The 14,217-nt window shown below is 34.4% G+C and overlaps 1 protein-coding gene across 1 annotated transcript in view; it reads left to right on the top strand.

The window, feature by feature from the left end:
- The window catches only part of CSMD3 (CUB and Sushi multiple domains 3), a 611,488-nt gene that overhangs the window by 287,444 nt on the left and 309,827 nt on the right, over positions 1–14,217 (top strand). Inside the window, 1 exon segment of the mRNA XM_032131786.1 lies at positions 9,321–9,424. Within this exon segment, the coding sequence (XP_031987677.1) occupies positions 9,321–9,424 (104 nt within the window).

Genomic DNA, 14,217 nt, shown 5'->3' with positions numbered 1-14,217 from the left:
ATTCACGCCCTATTCCCACGAGACGGCCTCTAAGCAGCGGGGGAGCCGACCAGTGTATAACTTTGCCAAGGATTTTCAAGGCTGCCTGCTGCCAGGTGTCTTCCAGGCCTGCCTGCAGCCTGAGGCCAGTTCAGGGGTTCTTCCTCAGCAACCCTGGGTTGGCCAGACTGTCCTGGGGTATCATATGCCCCCATTCCACAAGGAATCCCTCTACAGCCCACTTGGCTGTTCTATAATGCTCCCTCCTCAACAGGACAGGTGCAGAAAATATGAAGGAGAAGCTCACAGGTGAAGATATGGACAGAGAGATCACTCACTAGTTATTCTAGTATGCATAGCAGACTCAACTTGGAGAAATTAATTAAATTTACTGCCAAAAAAATTAGAATAGTTAAAATAAGAATAGTTAAAATCTAAATCAGCCCCTTCCTCTCACCCTGCAGTGCCTCTGCTCCCAAAACTTTACCATGTAAACCCAAGACACGTTCAGAGTACAAACTGAAGGTTTGCACTGAGACCTAAGGCACAGTGTGATTCCTGTGTTTCTGTCCCTTTCAGGATGTGTGGCTGCCCATCAGGCGAGGCTGACATCACTTAGTGACCTCTGCTTTCTTTTGGAACAGATGGCTTACTCTCTGTGGGATTAAAAAGGGCTGATTTCTATGTTGGATGCAAGGATATCCTTTCTGGGTAACTACTGAAAGGAAGAACTGGAGCAGGGGCAAGTCCTTTCATATGATTGCAATCATCTTGCTATTTGAGAATAGTAATTTTTTTCTCTTTGTAAACTCTGACACTGAGCTTAGTTTTGTGAGGGAAGGATGAGCATGATCTTTTCATTGTGGTTTTGCAGATTAGTTGATCTTTTTCCTGCACAAAAACATTTTAGAGTTTTCCTAAAATATTCCTTTGAAAGTAGCAAAATATATTGATGGCAATGCAGCTGAGAATAGTATTTGCAACAAGGGCACATTGCTGGCTGATGTTCAACCTGGTGTCCACAAGAACCCCCACATACAATTCTGCAAAGCAGCTTTCCAGCTGGATGACCCGCAATAGGTATTGGTATGTGGGGTAGTTCCTGCCCAGAGACTTGACTTTGCGCTTCCCTTTGTTGAACTTTGTGAGGTTCTTAATGGTCCATTTCTCCAGACCATTGATGTCCCTCTTCATGGCAGCATGACCCTCTGGCATATTAACCACTACTCTCTTCTTGCTCTTGTGGCAAACTTGCTGAGAGTATGCTCTGCCCTGTCATCCAGATAACCAATAAAGATATTAAAGAAGACTTGTCCCATTGTTGACCCCTGAGATACACCACTAGTTACTGGCATCTGACTAGACTTTGTGCCACTGATAACCATCCTCTCTGCCTAGACTTTCATCCAGTTTTCAGTCCACCTCACTGTCTGCTCAGCCACCCATCAACGGCTTGTCTGTTAATATCTTGACGATGCCAAAGGCCTACATGAGGCCCAGGGAGACAATATCCACTGCTTTTCTCTGGTCTACCAGGCGAGTCATTTAATCATAGAAGTCTATCAAAGTTTGTCAAGCATGACTTCCCCTTGGTAAAGCCATGCTGACTACTCCTGATGATTTTCTTGTCCTTAATTTTCCAGGAATTTTTTCCAGGATTAGCTGCACCATGGTAGCAGTAATATTAAATAATATTATACCTAGTATAAATAATTTAAATAAAATGATAACTAAGTCTTACAATAAATGATTGATTCAATATATTTTCCTGCTGAAACTATTCTTCTGTAATCAGATGTATGATAACACAATTATTTTGATGAAGGAACCTGCAGTTCTATGGAAGATTATGGAGGTAAAGCCGATCAATCAGACAGCAGTATTTCATTAGCTTGTACCATCAGATATAAATGCACATCATTTACTTTCTGGGAAGTAGTCAAATATTCTCAGCAAAAAAGCAAATAACCATCCTGAGGGCATATGAGGACACTCAGATGCAAACAGGATGTGTTTTCTTCTCCTTGCCTAGTTTCACTTCTACCAGTGACAAAGGCAACCAGAGATCATTAGCAGTCTTTGGGTAGCTTTTTTCTTGCTAGAGTAAACAGTGAAAAATGGAGAAAATAGGCATCTTGTGAATCTTTTTCAGTGAGGTGGTTTTCTTGCTGTTGCTAGTATGTTTGGATCATTCATACCATGAGATTTTGCCAGATAATGTCTGCAGAAATGGTAGACCAATAACCAGTGTCCTGGAACTAGAAAGGTGCCAAGAATTTTCAAGTTCTAACATTTCTTCTCTTGCTATCTTCTAGGTACAAATGCTATTCGTATACCATCTTAAATTTAGTTACTAACCAGTTGTTTCCTTCAATGTCTAGATCAAAAGTTTTATCTTTTTTTCTAGTAGCTTAAAAAAAATAAGTGAAAGTAACTTAATTTTAAGTACAACTGCTAGTAATTTTTATAAGTAGAATGTGACAGCATTTGCAAATATTAAGATATTTAATGTGAGAAAAAAATGGAAAATCCAATCTGAAATAATTGCCTAGAGGTTAATATTCTGTCTCCCAAGATAAAAGTTATCTAACAATTTTTATTGTTGGGAACATGATAAACAGAAACTTCAGTAAAAGACAATGTGTTTGGTTAATGATTTATTTGCACTCATTCATTTCCCTTTGGGGAAATATTGAAATTTTTGTAGAATCCTGTATTGCTCTGAATAATTAATCTCAGAAACTCCTATAGTGAATTCAAGTCAACAAAATATAAGTCATACTTATATACAAACAGAAAACTACAACAGAAAAATAAAAAAATCTCTATGCTGTTAATTTAACATGCATTTGTTCTCAGGACAAGGGAGGACTATCCATTTGTTTTTAACTATAACTGCTCCAAATTAAAGGATTCAAAATGATATAATATAATAATATAATAAATTTATGTGACTTAAGTACATTTCAGTTGCCCTCAGCATAGATATCCATATATAAATGCCTAATCTCACTTTATAGACAAGACAAATAACAAATAGGTACTTCTTACCTGTTTGATCTAGTGTGAATTATCTACCTTTTGATGAAATAGATTACACTCTTGACAGGTTTTTTCACTGTTTTTGAAGAAGCCTACATCAAATACAGCTGTTTTCACTGTAGATGTCTACACTTAAATATGATGAATTTCCAAGAAAGGAAGTCAACAATAAAGTGACTATCCTTTTCAACTGGTGAGCATATATCACGTGTAATAATAATGAGCATTTATCTGGCAGCTTTTTTTTCTCTAATGTTCTGTGAACCTCCAGGTTTTCTTCTGTCTTTCTCCCCCCCACCTTTCTTCTTCCCCCCCCCCTTCCAACCTTTTTCATGCAGTCTGACACTCAAAGATTTAATTAAATTTGAAGGGACAGAGGTGCTTACGATTTAGGCTGTTTCAGTTTGGATTATGTTTTGTTCATATAATATGTAACTACAAAAGAACCAATTAAACTATTCTTATGTTACACAACAGTTCTTAGATGTTAAATTCATGGAAGGATGTTTTAATTCATATTCATTTCTTAATATTATATAATATATAGCTCATTTAAGCTGTATCTTAGCTTATACTTAACTACTCTTGTAAGGAGAAAAGATTCATAACACCTTTAGAAACTTCATCATTATTTTACAGGTAGAATGTCCCATTTTATGGAGTGAAAATGTTACTATACATCTGAAAATTTTGTTAGAGTTACATTTGCATTGGAAAATTCAGGATAACGGATGCACATATAGAAGTACATGCAACTTGGTATCTTTACACTTTCCCTTCAGCAGTTCTGAAGAACATATACTTGCCTCTGTTGCACACCATTCTGCTTTGTATGTTTTGAAATTTTTAAAAGTTGAGTACTTTGCCTGGAACACTACTTTCTTTGAAAAATCTTGAGGGAGCTAATTTTATCAGGAACTAGATACACATGTTGAGCAACTGTCTGGAAAACCTGTTGTCTGGAACACATCCTTTTGAGCACGTTCTCTCTGGAAAGCTGTAGGAAGTTCTCAAGGTAGTCATTAACTATTCAATAAAATCTTTTTCCATTTTACTTCTGAGCTGGAGTTTTGCCCAAAGAGGGGCTTCTAAAGGATATATTCCAAGGCACAGAAAGAAGGTACACCTACTGAAATATGTTAGAAATTAGATCTCTGCCCCAATGATTCCTTTGAAAAAGTTCTTACAAAGTAATTGGAGACCAAAGTACATAATTATAATTTTCAGAAAGTTATTTTTTAAACAGGACTTTTTTTTTTTTTCTGTAAAGACTGGATAATTATTATTAGTGTTACTGCCTTTTATTACTATTTTCTTCTGGTTTTATAACTTCAATTTAAGTCAGACATTAAAAGTTAATTGCTTTTGGGTTTATAAATAGCAAGAGCAGACCCAGAGGTAGAGAGACTGTTGCCTTCTGTTTATCTACTTTTGTATTTTTTTGTAGAGAATAAAGAGTGCACAGGTCAGCATATTTTATTGCAAATACTTTGGTTTCTTATATAGTGTGTATATGGAGGAAGAGAAAATAAAAGATTCCTTTTTCCTCGCAGTAGTGCATAGGGACATAGTTAATAATATCCTCTGAAACAAAATTCAAGATATTATTAGCTTGTATCAGAACAATTGTAGCTGATGTATAAATACCTGCTGGATTTATCACAAATGCTACTATAAAGGCACAAAACTTTTATGGACTACTGAATATCTTTTTCTAAGAAAGAAAATTATTGTAATTATTATATTGACTAATTTTAAGATATTCTTCTCAATTCTGAAGTCATAGAGATACATATCTGGTATCATTAGTCAACTCATTATGTGTGAAATAATAGATCAAGAATGGTGGCAAAGTGCCTGAGATGGAATCTTTGAAATTTGCTTCTTGTGCCTTCCAGAACCCACTTTTTATAGTATAATCCTTTTATCCAGAATCATGTAGCTCAGACACATCACTGGTGAAATATTTTTGTTCGTAGTGTTGTTCCCTGATGTTCCCTTGTCATTTGAAAATGTTTTCTGATCCCTCATTTTTTCTATTCAGCTTTGAATGAGATTGTGGGTCAGTGGATAAATGCAATAAATACATAAATATATTATAGCATGATCACTCTTTATATGCATCAATAAAACCCATGGATCTTATTTCATTTTTATTAATGCTTTAATCTTGCTCTGGGAAACTGGAAAAAAAGACTTTACTGGAATATATAGATCAAGAAAACTACTTGCCCCTGTGATTCTGATTACTATGCATCTACTAACCAGATCAATAGCACACTTTAGTAATGCTAGTCTGATTTAAAAATATGTAGAATATAGTAATAAATCATCACAGCTTTCTCTGAAGTGTTTATTCTTATGAACAACAAACTAAAAAGTAGAATTACCCTCAGGTTTTACTCTAATGTTAAACTGATTCAAGGATGCCATCCAACTTTGGTTTTCCATTTATAGATTTTTCAGAAAAATGAAGGAGGACACTGTTAGATAACTGGTAAAAGCAGAATTTTTGGAAAGTTTATTAAAAAGTTTTAAGTTATTTACTCACCTAAATTTCAGTTTTTATTTTAAAAGGTTCCAGCATCATCAACTTTAAATGCTGATATCAGCAAAACACATTTTCAGTATTCTAAAATTTAATAAGCACTGCAAGTCTGACTGACTTTGAGTGTGATCAAACTGAAGCTGATGTTGTAAAACAAGGACTCTGAAAACATAGCCCTAAGACTACTTATTTTCGTGCTTGTTGGCATATTTAGAAGGACTTCAAGTACGTTTTGTATTGTAAATTGTGTGTGTACTTTGCATGTCAAAGATGAATTTCCATAAAGTATACAAGGTTTATTTTTACAGTAGAAACATATAAATCCTTGTACACTACATATTTAGTAAATTAGTTTCTTGTCTTTTGCATGTTGGATATTGACAGCTCTGCTGTTTCTATGTTACTTTGCTCTATTTTTGAAAATTCCCTTAAAATTAAATGTCTTCAATATCAGCTGACAAGCATATTTGTTAAATAAATGGCAAGTTTAATTTACCACTTCCAAAGTTAGTGCTGTAAATCATGTTAGGTTATGTTAAGCCTAAATTTGAAATGGTTGTGTATTAACTGGTACATACAGCTTGTTTACCTTTTAATGACCTGGAGTTATGAAATACTTCTTTGATACTATAGAGTCGAGTAGCCATTAGCAACTGGTTTTAACCCTCTTCCAGCAGGGGTATGCATGGTAAACAAAATGATTTCCTGCCTCAAGGAATAATATTTTACTTTTTACTATACAGAAAATATGCTTCTATTTGGTGATTGCTGTTTCTGATTTTGATTTACTAGTGTCAATTTTGCGCAAAGATGAAGCATTTTCTAATTTTCTGTTGAATCAAAAACTTCTAAGAAGAAATCCTGGTAATACACCCACAAGAATAAGATTATCAAATGTAAATATTTCAAATTTCTTATAGCCAGTTGCTATATTTTATTTTTTTATATAGTCTTAAATTTTTGAAGTTATTAATGACATCACTGCTTCTTATCGTCTTAAAACTGTGACTGTTTCCCAGAATCTGATACAAGACAAATGTAGACTAATCTATGCTCATGTGGCTTTATAGAACTACCATTTACAGTGTCTTACCTATCTCATTATCACAGTTTTAGGTGACTTACAAAGAGAGAGAGACAAAAATCTTGTAATTAAACATCCTTTTCTGAAAACTACTAATGGAGAAGAAACAAGTTAGAAACTTTTTTTTTTTAATGTACATCTCTTTTGATTAAAAGTAAAAAAAAAGCTCACTTTATCTCAGAAAAGAATTTCAGAGTGTAGAAAAGTGAGAGATTTTATCAGAGCAGCCAGATTACAACAGAATCATCAATGATTTGGGGATTCCCTAGAGACTAGTGGAAAGATTGAAGCTGAAGCCTATTATTTGAACAAGAAAATTAAATTTGCTTATTTTTTCTTGTTCCACAGTATTCCTTAATGAGACAGATGTTTTTCAGGAAGTTCTCTTACTTTTTATTTGTGAGCATTGTTAAAAAAGAATGACAAAAATCTTACATTTCTGCAGTGAAATAAAGAAAACCATTTTTTGTCATTCCTGATTTAAAAAAACATATCTTAAAACTTATATTTTCCTTAACCTCGGTCTTCTCTGATGAAATACACATCGCATGGGATAATGTTGAGTGTGCTAAAGAAAACTTGTTTTACCTTTCTAACACAACTTATATAGACAAATACTTGAATTGCAAAAAGAAAGATGGCTTGTATCAATTTAGTGGCACTCAACTAATATAAAATATCTAGGATATTAATTTAAAAAAATATCACTGTTGCACTTACCAAAAAAAAAATCTGATAATGAGATTAGATTTCTTCGTGTGTTTAATGGAAAACAGGATTAAAATTTCTGATCATGAATTAGTTATACAATTCTTTCGCTATCTCGGTTTTCTTCTTATTATGAGTATAGTATTGATGGTTTTGCTACAATGTTATTTCAAAATATATTTCACTGTTAATAAGTGAAATATACTTTCAAGTTGAATTCAACTTACATTATTTGCCCATGTTTTATTGTGGAGTCTGTTCTGTTCTGATGTAACTGCACATCTAATTGCACAGAATTTAAAAGTGGACCAAAAATGATGGCTTTTTTGTTTGGTTGGTTTGGGGGTTTTTTGTTTTTGTTTTTTGTTGGTTGGTTTTTCAAGTACTGAATATGTGTCACCCTTAAATTTAGTTATGGATTTCAGTTTAAATTCTTATGTCTAGTCTTACAAATTTTGTGGCTAGAACAGCACAAAATGTACAGAATATTTTTTTAAACTAAGAAGATTAAGAAGATTTATGTGTGGTTTTCTCCTCTTTACTCAATTAGAGCAAATCAGCTGCTTGCCTACACAATTTTCCATGTCCTTTCCATCTGCCCTCTCTTAACTCTCTGTACTTGACTACAGTCCCTGGGGTATGACACACATATATACATGTACACACATTCATTTGTATATGTGAATGTGCCACACTGGCTGTTCCTCAGTGTACTTATACCATCATTTACACCTGTAAAGGAAAGTGTTTCTCCTTCCTTTGGAACAAATTGCAGTCCTTGGAACATACATCAGTTTTCCGACTTGCCTGTACTGGCTTTTGCTCATAGAAACATATTGTTCTTCAATTCCCAGAACCCCAGTGTAACAAAGTAATATGAGCTTTCAAGGACATGATAATAATCCATCATAATGGCATCCACATCTTTAAACACAAATGCTCGCAGCTCTCAATTATAACTGTAATAGAAGACAATTTATTACAGTATTAAAATTACTATGTATAAGTATTCTGTCATTTTTATCTATATGAAATTTTGAGGAACTAAAGACAGAGTTACCATGATTAATTCATGGGTGGAAACAATGTGCTTTCCCTTCCCTTTCCTTCCCTTCCCTTCCCTTCCCTTCCCTTCCCTTCCCTTCCCTTCCCTTCCCTTCCCTTCCCTTCCCTTCCCTTCCCTTCCCTTCCCTTCCCTTCCCTTCCCTTCCCTTCCCTTCCCTTCCCTTCCCTTCCCTTCCCTTCCCTTCCCTTCCCTTCCCTTCCCTTCCCTTCCCTTCCCTTCCCTTCCCTTCCCTTCTCTTTTTGTTCTAAATCAAAAAATGCATTCTTTTATTAAAATATAGCTGAAATTTTTATCCTTCAGCAGAAATATGCATAAAGCAATTTAATTTACAGGATATTAAGAATGGCTATTCTTCTCATAGTTGTATTTTACTCAACTTCATGAAATAAAATTACTTTTGCCTTTGATGCATCTTTGTCCTCCTTGAGCCAGATTATAGATGTCAGGAGTAAATCATATTCTTCACCTTCACTGAATTTACTCAGTGAGGTACAACTTTTTACTTGGTATTTGAAGACAGTGGTATTGCAAAAAATCCAGTTAGTTATCCTGCCCTTTGAGTATATAGTAATCAAAATGTAATGCAATTACCCAGAACTGTAATAAACATGTAACAACTACATAAATAAGTGAAATTGTGGCACTTCGAGGAGGTCAGCAGAGTGATGATACCTAAAAGTTATTATAATTCGTATTTCATGATCCAAACCTTTGGGGTTAATTACACTAATTTATTGTGAAATACACTAAACTTACATGCAATTATTAATTGGAAGATTGGTTTTATTTACATTGCTGAAAAGCTTAATTTACAGACTCATCTCTCCAGTACATTTATTTATTTATAAAATATATTTACTTACTTTATTTACTTATTTTATTTATATATGTAGGTTATTCAGATAAATTTTGAAGAATTTGATCTGGAGATTGGCTATGACACACTGACAATTGGTGATGGAGGAGAAGTGGGTGATCCTAAAACTGTGCTTCAAGTGTAAGTCTTTTGCATTTACAGTTTGTATACATTGGAGAATGTCATTCATGTGTTTTGCTGAGACTAAATAATTATTAGAATCAGATAAATCTGAGCAAAAACTAATCTCGCTGAGCTTCTAAATTTACTAAAGGTGACAGTTTAAGTACACTGTTATGTGTTTACTGTTCTGAAGTCAGAAAGAGATGAAGTGGACATCACAAAAGAAAAAGATGAGCTAGAATCAGAAATTTGAAAGACATGGTACAGACACACATGTAAATTTTAGGGGCTATTGTGCTCCCTTTGTGTGTTCTCAAATTAAAAGTGTGTAAGAACATAATGGAAAATAGATACATGGGCAACTTGTGCACAAACTTTTATGGTCTCCTAGCAAGGTTATCATGACAAAAGACGTACTATAACATCTTGTCTTTAATTTGCTTATTGACTATTATGGATAACTCAGAAGAGAAAGTTAACATAGTGAAGAAAATTACTACAAAGAAAGGCTGAATAGGGTGTTACCTAAACCACATGTTGCAAACCAGCATTGAGTATTGAATGAGATTTTTCTCATTCACAGACATTTTTCTAGAATGTGTGAACCCAGATATATAGATATGTAATATTCTTAACCATCATTGATTAACTTCAAAATTCATATTTCTCAAACACTTAGCTTGTGGCAATAATACTAACAACTGTCTCAAGAAGACAAACTCAGAATTGTATTACTTAGTTTGTAAAATTTTCGACAGTGTTATAAGTCAGCGATTCTGTTCATTCCACAGTCACTTGTAAATATGCAGAACACTGTAATTAGGCCTTACTTATAATTCATCATTTTATGTAACTCTAGTTCTACTCTAAATAAGTCAATATCATGTAGGAGAAATGAATGTCTCTTAAAGTTCATTGGATTTATTTTTTTCAAATCTGAGTCAATTTTATTTAAAAAAAAAAAAGTTATCTAATGCTTAAAAACCATGCTTTGCATGTAAAGGATTGTCTGCTATTTAGAAAACGTTTTTTAAAGGCCAAATAATATTTAGCTGTTAATTTTAAATAAACTGGCCTTTCTGCAAGTACCTGATGTTATCATTAGTTCAAATGATTTAGTAATTGAAACACAGATAAGAATGTGATACAAGTTTAGTACAAAATATATTTACATAACAAAAGAATAACAAAATTAGGATTCCTTAGAATGATATTCCCTGCAGTATATTTATTGGAAATCTATTAAAACAATTTTATATATTTCAGTTTTCCATTATTCACCATAAGAATGATATCAAGAATTAGTTTGAGTACACTAAACCCAAGGTCTGACTCTTTTTCTGTCCTAATTTCACCTCATTAATATTAGTAATTGCAAAACTTCGAACAGAACATACATTTTTTCTAAGATTTACAGATTTTTCTAATGAAATGCCCTTTATATTTATCATCCAGAGGATAGATTACCTGACCTTCTATTTTTAGTTGTTTTTGTAATAATTCTATCTGTTTTGTTTTATTCTATTTTGTTTGACATCTTTATCGATGGTCTGGACAAGGGGTTTGAGTGCACCCTCAGTCAGTTTGCAGATGACACCAAGTTGCACAGGAGTGTCGATCTGCTGGAGGGCAAACACAGAGCTGAAGCTCACGGGTCTGTAGTTCCCTGGATCTTCCTTTCTCTCAGGAGTGGTTTCCCTCCTTCCAGTAACCATGTGATGGCCATGACTTTTTGAATAATGGAGAGTGGCCTGGCAACATCAGCTAGTTTCCTTATGATCCTGGGATGCATGTCATCAGGCCCCTTAGACTTGTGACTTTCCAGTTTCATCAAGTGGTCTTGAACCTGCTTTTTGCTTACAGTGCGAGTGACCTCTCTCCCCCAGCTCCCATGCAGAGGATCAAGGACTTGAAAGAAATGGGAAGCCTGACAGCCAGTGAAGACTGAGGCAAAGAACTCGCTGAAGTACCTCAGCCTTCTCCATCTCTGTTGTCACCAGCTCTCCCCTCTCGCTTATCAGGGGGCAGACACTCTCTTTGGCTTTTTTTTCTGACCAGTGTCAGAAGGATTGGACACTGTTCCAATGTCAGCCATTGGAAGAGGCTGCCCAGGGTGGTGTTGGAGTCACCATCCCTGGAGGTGTTCAGATGTGTAGATGTGGTGTTTAAGGACATGGTTTAGTGGTGGACTTGGCAGTGTTGGTTTAACTGTTGTACTTGATGATCTTAAAGGTCTTTTCCAACCTAAATGTCTGATTCTAGGATTATTATCAATGAAAAGACCACCATTTGGCCAGGTAGTTATGGTGCAATTGCTTTATGACAATTCAGTCTCTTAGTGGATTGCAGATGAGTTAATTGCTACTACTAATCAATTTGAGAAGTGTGGAAATACTGTAAATTCTACTTTTTAAGCAGTACCAATCATTCAAAAAATATTGCTGATAATGCTGGAGTTCAGTTTCAGCTATTCTTAGATTCCTAAACTATGTGGAATATTCTCTCTTGTGGAAAGAAACTTTATTAAGTGCAAATTCATAAGTTCTTATTAAAATTTAACTAAAGTATTGTTACTGAATTACAGTAATGCATTAAGGCAAAGTGCAATAATATTTTAAATTTTGAGTCATGTGGTAGAACAGTCTGTCCAGATTGTATTTCATTGAAGATGTTCGCATTTTATAAAATGATTTCTGATGATGTACCTTAGGCTGGGGAGAAATGATGGAATTACCCTATTAAAAGTGTCACAAACATAAAAGAATCCTGAGTAATTTTTTTTAAATTAAAAAAGTTAATTAGAATTGTCAAGTGTTAACATACGATAAGAGAATCTGTTCTGTAAATAACCAGGTAATTAATTTTAAAGAATTATTACTATGAAGATCCTGGAAAAGCAAAAAGATTCCCCATGAGGTTATGGGGGTTTAATATTAAGTAACATTATATACTAAGCCACAAGTATATTATGTTTTTTTAACAGTAGAATGATTATTCTGTGATCAGAAGTATCAATGGTGAAGCTATTAGGATTAAAATGCATAAAAAAATGACATAGAAGATGGAAGATAATTGAGTACTGTAAAAACCATGTAAAACTTTTCTCTCCTGTGAATCATGCAGACTTTGTCTGAGATATGATGCATAGCAAACAAATCAGCTGTTGTATAACTTAATTTTTGGATTTTAAATTTTAAAATAATTATCTTCCCCCCAGAAAATTGCTGAAGAACATTGGTTTAAATATGTCTGGTTTACATGTTAATAATGTGAAAACATTTGTCTTCCAACTTATCGGAGTTAATCAGGAAACCTACCCAAGTGTTTAATCTGATGGTTTTACTGGGCGCTGTTTGATAGGAAGGTGCAGAAGCAAAAACTGAAGTTAAGTGGCATTTCAATAGAATTATGCTTCCTAAATTGATAATTGCAGTCCTGATTATTCCTATTCTGCTGATGTTAATCACAGAAGTAGCTAAACTCCAATGCCTTTTCAGTACTTGCCATTAAGTTTCCCTGGGTGCCTATAATTCTGAGCCTGTATATCCATGCACCCAGCAATGCGGCAGTCTGCTCCAGCCTGGTGAGCCTGGCACCCAAGTGAACTTAAACCTGATTGCTATATTTTTTTTAGTCTGTTTGACCAGATGACTAATATGAAGGCATTCTTAGTGCTTTCCTATGGAACTAAGATTCAAGGTGGAACAGAATTAAGTGTTATTACCAAGGGATAGAGGGGAAGAAGGAGAAGAAATGGTGAGTTCTCCCTTCATGCATCAGTCACAGCACTTTATCAGGATATTTGGAAGTTTGGTTTCAGCAGTTTGGTCTGACATTTGCTGCAGGTGACTTTTAATACAATATCTATCTAGACACTGGTTCCTGTAACATGGAAAATCCAGTGTAAAAGACATGAAAATCTTTTAGTATGCTTGCTGTGTTGGCTGTGCATATGTCCAATCTCATATTACAGGCCATCTTCAGCAAATGGAGAGTGTTACAATCTTCTGAATATCCTCAAATCCAGTCTTCAGAGTACTCTCTCAGGGGGAGAATATATGTCACAAGTATGTGGGAGGAGTAGTTCTGGAGTCATAGAGAAAGAGGTGGAAAACACCCTGCTGAGTGTTGTAACTGTTAAGCTGTTTAATAAAAAGGGAGACATCATAACCGCGTATTTCCATTTCTACTGCTGTCAGTGTTCACTATTCAGTTCTTAAAAGGGAACGTGTATTTCCAGGAGAGGAATCTAGGTAATGAGTCCGGGTAGAGGAAGCCACATAAACCCCCAGAAGGACAGAAAGAATAATTCTCAACTGCAGAGTTTCATTATTATCTTAAGTATCTTCTTTCATATAATACTGTTTTTTCTGGATCATATTGCTCTGTGGCCCCTTCCCACATGTTTTACAGGGATCCCTAAGGACTTAAAAAATAGAGTAACAAGTGATTTTTGTGTTCTGTTGATTTATTCTTTCTATTTTTCTTTTTTAATGTATTTTAAAATGGTATTTTTTTTCCTCCTTTACTATTTAATTGGAAAGCATTTCTTGTTAAAACTATGGATTTAAAAAATGTATTTATAATTAATTTCAGAAAATGGAAATGCTGAATGTTTTGATGGATTTTTATCATAGGAATTATTCTGTCTGACACAACAGAGATATTAATATTCTCATTTCCCTTAATATTCAAAATATGTACTGTCAGTCAACAGTGACAATTACAAAACTTTGTTAGCCGTTACATCAGTGTTGTTTCTCAGGAACATCCTGTTAATCTACTAATTTGGCAAAGACTGAACTCACTGA

Source organism: Corvus moneduloides, chromosome 1 (genome assembly GCF_009650955.1).
Source record: "Corvus moneduloides isolate bCorMon1 chromosome 1, bCorMon1.pri, whole genome shotgun sequence".
Lineage (NCBI taxonomy): Eukaryota > Metazoa > Chordata > Aves > Passeriformes > Corvidae > Corvus > Corvus moneduloides.
Note: the sequence above shows the minus strand (reverse complement) of the source record. Positions and strands in the feature narration are given on the sequence as shown.